This window comes from Heliangelus exortis, chromosome 1, assembly GCF_036169615.1.
Source record: "Heliangelus exortis chromosome 1, bHelExo1.hap1, whole genome shotgun sequence".
Lineage (NCBI taxonomy): Eukaryota > Metazoa > Chordata > Aves > Apodiformes > Trochilidae > Heliangelus > Heliangelus exortis.
Window position 1 is genome coordinate 8,826,756 of NC_092422.1, and position 7,474 is coordinate 8,834,229.

Genomic DNA, 7,474 nt, shown 5'->3' on the forward strand with positions numbered 1-7,474 from the left:
TCCAAGCCCCTTGCATGGTCAAGGATACCTCCCACCACACCAGGTTGCTCAGAGCCCCATCCAACCTGGCCTTGAACACTTCCAGGGAAGGGGCAACCTGTGCCAGTGACTCACTGCTCTCATAGGAAAGAATTTTTTCTTTACGTCTAACTTAAATCTCCCCTCTGTATGTTTGAAACCATTCTCCCTTGTCCTCTTGCTACACACTAGGGTAGAAGGTCCTACCTCATCTTTCTTGTAGGTCCCCTTCAAACCCCCTTGGCTTTCTGGGATGAAAGAGCACATTGATGGCTCATGCTGAGCTTCCAGTCCACTACCACCCCCAAGTCCTTCTCCTCAGGGTGCCCACAATCCTTTCTCCTCCCAACCTGTATTTATGCATGGATTGCTTTGATCCAGGCTCAGGATCTTGCACTTCGCCTTGTTGAACATCATGCAGTTTGCACAAGCCCACTTTTCAAGCTTGTCAAGGTCCCTCTGGATGGTATCCCTTCCCTCCAGGGTGTTGACTTCACCACACAGTTTGGTGTCACCAGCAAACTTGCTGAGGGTTCACTCAATTCCACTGCCCATGTCTCTGACAAAGTTGTTAAACAGCACTGGGCTGAGTCCTGACCCTGAGGAACACCACTCCTCACACCTCTCCATTTGGACACTGAGCCACTGATCACAACTCTTTGGGTGTGACCATCCAGCCAGTTCCTTATCCAATGAGTGGTCCATCCACCAAATCTGAATCATTCCAGTTTAGAGATCAGAATATCCTGCAGGACAGTGTTGAGTGCTTTGCACAGGTCCAGGTAGATGATGTCTGTTGCTCTGCCTTTGTCCACCAAGGCTGTGACCCCATCATAAAAGGCCACCGAATCAAGCAGGCAGGACTTGCCCTTAGTGCAGCCGTGTTGGCTGTCACCAATCACCCCTTTGTTATCTGCTTGCCTTAGCAGAGCCTTCAGGAGGATCTGCTCCATGATCTTGCCAGGCACAGAGGTGACACTGGCTGGCTTGGTGTTCCCTGGGTCTTCTTTTTATTCCATTTTTGAAAATGCGGGTTATGTTTTTCTTTTTCCCTTCAGCAAGTATGAGCAGAAGTTTTGATGGTTCTATAATGATGCTTAATGGAGGAACAGAGATATGGATTTTTAAAACAGGAATTATTTTTTTTTTCCTGAGAGAAATGTAGGGGTAGGAAACTATTTTGCTGAGTTATTAAGTGTCTAGTAGCATACAGTGTGTTGATATCAGGTATCCTCTCTTATTTGAGAAATTTACGTTAGTGGAATGTGAAAGAGTAATTATGAAGTGCAATAATTAACTGAGATTGTCAAACAAAAAGCAAACAGATAGGCTCTGTAAATACAGTTATGTGTATTTGATTTATCTCCTCTCAATACTCCAAAGTAATCAATTTTTGCTGGTATTGCACTCTGCAGATGTGACATCCCTGCCACTGGGTGGGCAGGACTTGACAGCTATGTTACTAAGCAGAAGTAACAGGCAGAAACAACTCTAATCAATTTCAGCACTGAAAAATTAATTTTAAAGCATGATGAAGAGTAAGGTCACATTTTTCTGTTTTATTTAGCACCTTGGTCTGAAGGCAGACCTGAAAGGGAGCAAGCTGAATTTGCACCAATGGATACAGTAGCTTTACAAAACCGCCCTCTGCTACATCTCTTGAATCCCAAAGACAGTGCACTGTGGCTGACAGTCTGGAGAAGACTTGGTCTCATTGTCAGAAGACAACTTTACAAAAGATTTTCCAAGGTGTAATAATCAGGAGATCCTAATTAAGTTAGGGGGGGCTCTGACCTTTCCACCACTGAAAAGTGATCCTGCCTTAAGACAGACTGAGGGACTCAAATACTTGAATCCCTCTCAGTTCATCTTCCTACATTTTCATTGTAGATGTCTCACTGATATTTCCTTTGACTGCCCAGAGAGGCACAATTAGTGAACCATACACACACAACAAATGGTAGAAACTGGATAGAAATAACCTGCTTGCCAAGATAAGAAAAAAACTTAAAAGCTTGACCTAGGAAGATATGTTTGTGCTGCTTCAAGGCTTGCTTTAAAATCTGCTGCCCCCTAACTCTCCACGTTAGGAGTAGAAAAGCATGCAAAATGGAACAGCAAAACTCCCTGTATCAGTGGGGCATATTGCAACATATAAATGAGAGAAAAATTGATTTGACTGTCCTGAGTTTTTATTTCTAACTTGTGGAATTAATCCTGAAAAGACATCACCATACCCTAGTTTACATAGAAGGAATATCCAAAATATATAAATACTTTTTCAAAAATTTTACATACTATCATATTGTTTTAATCCTTGGGATGCATGATATCAATAATATAGTTTGACATTACAACAAAAGGAAAATCTCAGCATGCCCAATAACAAATTGGCCATAGGAGATGACTTCAATCATAACAGAATTTCCCGATTTGTGTATAGTTTAGTGTATAGATTAGTGTATAGGAAACCCACACTGATTCACCTTAAAATTAAACAACTGTGGTTTCCTACCCACTCAACAACATCCTGTACCTCACCCAAACGGGCTGCTTGGTATTTTTAATTACATTTGAAAAGAACCCTCTGATGTATTGAGTAAGAAACTTTTTATTGCTATTAGCCAGAGCCAGCAGACTCTTTGAGAAGAAAGAGTATGTCAAGAGCTGAACGCTAAGACTGCGACTGAGGTTAATCACTGCTATTTTCCTATCAGAAAGAGCAAGATGAGGAGATATTGTTGGTATTAGTCATTAATGGGAGGGTAGATGTCAAGCACCAGCCAGACTTGACTTCCTCTTGCTTTGTCACGAACCTATTGACTGAAAGGGCAGTTTTAATCAATGTTTGTGGCAGCTTCCAGGGAGGATTATCATTTCACTCCAAGCTCTGATATGAAAGGAATGGAACTTGCATTGCCTAATATCTCCCTCAGAGCTTTTATATGTTATCCTCACCACCACCAATCCCTTCACCCTTTTCCCAGACAGTCATCAGAAAACACAGTTGCAGAATTCCTGGGCCTTGAACATAGACTAAAAGTTTATGGTAATGTAATACTTGAAATCCCAGTTTACATTATTTTAGCTGGGCCTGTCATAGTTTTCTGTTGTATCACAGTCACAGGTTAACAGATTATAGGGTGTCCTGGCGTGTTCCATCCTCTGCCACTCAAAAGCTACCATGACAACTGCATGACAATGATGCCAAACACCCCTTGTGCAGCAAAGAAGAAACAGGCAGTAGATGCCAGGAGAGGGCTTTTGACTTTCAATTAGAGAAACTGCACAGTCTAAAGCCAAAAGCAAGAGAAGGGAATGTTTGGCTGATTACTAGGATAAAATAAAATAGATTCATCCCTTCTGAAAGGCCTTCTATGAAATGTGACATCTCATCATCTTAAAGTCATGTTATGTTTTACCAGTAAGAAGATAGCTCAGGTGTTCAACTAAAATTGATAGAGGGGAAGATCCAAGGACAGAGTACGGAATTTAAGATGTCACTTAGAAAACTCATGTCCCAGATAAATTCTGCAAGGAAGAGAACTTTGCTCTCTCTCTTAAAAGAGTACCCAGTTCTGGTTATGCATAACTTTTCCTTTAGAGAATCATAGAACGGTTTGGGTGGAAAGGTCCTTAAAGATTGTCAAGTTCCAACACCTCTGCCATGGGTAGGGACACTTTCCACTAGACCAGGTTTCTCAGAGCCTTGAACATTTCCAGGGAGAGGGCAGAAACAGCTTCTCTGCGCAACTTGTTCCAGAATCTCACTACCCTCACCCTAAAGAATTTCTTTATGATGTCCAGCCTAAATCTACCCTACTTCAGTTTGAAACAATTTACACATGTTCTGTCACTCTATGCTCCTGTAAAAAGTCCCTCCACAGCTTTTCTGTAGACCCTTCAGGTCCTGAAAGGCTTTTAAAACATCTCTCTGGAGCCATCTGTTCTCCAGGGTGAACAACCCCAACTCTCTCAGCTTTTCCTCATAGGAGTAATGCCCTCTAATCATTTTCAGAGCCCTTCTCTGGACCCACTCCAACATCTCCATGTCTTTCCTGTGTTAGGGGCTTAAAAAAAAATTAATGAAAGGAAGTTGGTTTGTTTCATTTTTTTTCCCCCCCAACCTTTGGTTAAGGCAAAGATCTCCTTGCTGCAAGAACTTGTGATAAAAGTTCAAAGAGCAGTTAGGAAAGGCTGATGGAAGGAAAAGAAATCCACCCATGACTACTAAGTACATCAGCATCACATCTGGTTTAGGAAATCCCTGAACTGCAAATTGTTGAGTCTGGGTATTTTGTCACAGGATTGTAATGGGCTTGACCTGTTCTTTATCTCTTCCTAATGCTCTGTTTTTGTTATTGAGGATGCTGAGCTAGAACAACCTCTGCCCATACTGTATCAGACTTCTTGGGTCATAGTCATACAGTTTATCAAAATCATAGACATCACTGGGGACAGTGAACTCTGCTCCCACCTTTAATATGAAAATTAAGACACTATGTGGTCTGAAGAGATTTGTTTAAAACTATTTGTGACCTTCTGACAATTTTTACAAATGCAGTCACTGTTTTCACTCAGGCTTCCAGTATTATCTGTTTTACAAATCTATAAACTGATAATATATTGCATAATGTAAAAGGACCTTTCTTTTTATATTCTTTTTATATTGATTTTTTGATGGGTTGGTTAGTTGGTTGTTTTTTATGTTGATTTTGTGGTTTTGTTTTTGTTTTTACCAGAGGTTGTTTCTGTCCATGAGTTTTTAACACCCTACCTTGAGGAAGCCCGTCAGATCTGGGGTTGGCTGCTTGGATCAGCTGTGACTGGAGGCATAATTGCTGCTGTGCTCACAGGGCTCATCCTGACTTGGTGGAAGAAAAGAAAAACTTCTTCAGAGATACAACCCCTGCTCACAGAAAGTGAAGATTACAACAATATATCTTATCAATCCAATTTTTAGAGGCCTTCAGTAACTCAGTGATGTTCCTAAGGTGCTAATCAAGCATGCAGTGTTTGATTCATGTTTACAAATACCTTGTTGAGATGTGCTGCATAAGCAGGATGGGCAGTCTTGCTCCTCAAGCTTCTTGTAACCTCCATTATTGTAGTATATTATCAGATCCACTCCTATAAAGTTCTCCTAGATCCAACATAAGTTACCAGGCCACTCAAAGACCACCATGTATTTCCTATGCTTGATTAAATAATGCTCCTTTGAAACCATTTGCTGGCATTTGCGGTTGGCTTTACTATGTAATTCTATGCTCTTTTATTTGTTCTTTTACAACTGTAAACTGCAACCCAACAGCTCAATCCATGTGATTGGTGTGTGGGTTTAGTGAGAGGTGCTTCAGAACCATCAGTGTCACATTCACTCTGTGATTGTAAGAACAGAAAAAGCCCTTTGGCTTAGTGAGAAAAATACAGGGTGTCTCAGAGTAAATGACCAATAGACACATTTTTATTCTAGGACAGAAATATTTTGTTTGTTCTTGATTGAATGCCACAGGAGGCAAAAAATGGGATCTCAGAAACACTTGTCTCAGCTGCTCCAGTTAGTCATCTTCCATACAGTCTCACATTCCTTTAGGGATCTGAGAGTTTTCTTAGGAGGTGTTACCTAGCCTCACCATGTCCACCTCTGTTTAGTTTGACTTAATGATTGCTCATATTATGGTTGACTTGGTTGCTCAGTATTTTATGTTTCATACAGGTACCCTATATAGATCAAAATAAGGTGTGGTCAGATGGCCCTGCCTGGACACCAGGTGCTCACCAAAGCTGTTCTGTCACTTCCTTTCTCAACAGGACCGGGGAGATAAAATATTACAAAAGGCTCATAGGTTGCCAGTCAAAAGCAGCAATTCACAAAAGCATGAATATCAGTCCTCTAGTTAATAAATGCCATGGGACCTCTCATATTATGTTATTTTTCTCACAACAGTCTCATGTAATTATTTTGATATTTTTCAACTGGCCATCTACACAGATCCACTGCCATTTCAGGGCAATTGCACTGGGATTGTCCTCTGAAATACAGAAACAGGAATTCTTTAGAGAGCAGAGGAGACACAAAACACTAAGAGCTGGTGTATCTGTTGGGAAGGGTCCAACAAGAGCAGACGTTTCTATAGGAGATGTCCTGTGATTTTCACATCAAAGTGTTAATATCCCTCTCCTGCTGTGGAAATCCTGCTTTCAACGGTCATACAAGGACATTTGCAGTCTCCCAGCTATCCTTGAATGAACAGTAATAGTCACAGAAACAGACAAAACAGAAGGTTGGAATTAAACTACCGCTATATTCCACTTGCAATAGAAGTAATCTGCACCCTCAAATCCAACCATATCCCATCCCCAGGAGCTAAGTGCTTGAGTGGTGCCTGCTGATTTGCTCCATTGGTCTGATTCAGGAAGGCACAGGCTGAAATCACCTCCAGCTCAGCAAAGCATAGGCTTTTACTGAACTGAAGCTGTTCTCTCATGTGAAAGACCCTGGTCTTAAATGCAAGAGAGATGTCTCTTTTCCTATGGCTTCTGATTGATAATCTAAGATACTAATAGATGAATCCTCTCCAATATCTTAGAAAGTATTAAAAACAAGTACAATGCATGGGATTTAAAATGTATCTTGGCACTGAGGCATAGGCAGGAGGAAAGCAATTATGGTATGATAATATTTCAAGTAGTCTGATCAGTAATTTAATTTGCATTTTATATAAGACAGAATATTCTATTGATAGAAATAAATATTAGTGGTAGTGGTCAATATTTAAGTATTGACTTCACACAGTCCCATAAACACAAAGGGCTTTATGTAGTCTATTTAAGGACTCAATCTACAAGTAGGAACTATGTGCTTAATTTCTCTGGATTACTACAACTAACTAAAATAGAAGGAAAAAATCTGTGTTGGGATGTAGTGAAAACACTTTTTGGTGCTCAGTGATTCTTCCAAAAACCTTGCTTGTTGTCTTCAGTAACCATGTTTGGCTAAAATATTTAAAATTATTATGTAATCCTTACTCTGAAAAATTCTTCTGAACAAGGTAACTGGAAAACTTTGAAAGAGGAATCTTTGGAGATGAGAAGGATGAGATTAAAATAAAAAGTGCTTTTTATTCCATAACTGTTAACAGAAGCCTATGTGTCATGATTGCTTGGGAATATTGGACTCCCTGTTCCTTCTAAGCTCTACTGGGCAGATGGAGAGCTGCAAACACAAAAACAGTAGCACCCACAGTGGAGCTGAGGTATGCAGACCTATCAAGAGTCAAAATTCCATGGGCTCCCAGGGGCTAACCAGGATGAGAGGTGTCTCCTGTGGGAGTCTGCAGTCAGTACACTTCTGGGATCCTCAGTACTGGAGTTAAAGTGTGACAGGAATATGTCAGTTATGCACCTCAGAACTCCCAAATGTCTACCTTTGAGACAGCCTGAACATTTGCGGCAG

At 40.7% G+C, this 7,474-nt stretch overlaps 1 protein-coding gene across 1 annotated transcript in view; it reads left to right on the forward strand.

Annotated features, from left to right (window-relative positions):
- Positions 1 to 7,162, forward strand: part of TYR (tyrosinase) — a 53,815-nt gene extending 46,653 nt beyond the window's left edge. The window contains exon 5 of the mRNA XM_071733349.1: positions 4,761 to 7,162. Coding sequence (XP_071589450.1) covers positions 4,761 to 4,981 — 221 coding nt within the window. The 3' untranslated portion in view covers positions 4,982 to 7,162. The remainder of the gene's footprint in view (positions 1 to 4,760) is intronic.
- The last annotated feature ends 312 nt before the right edge of the window (positions 7,163 to 7,474 follow it).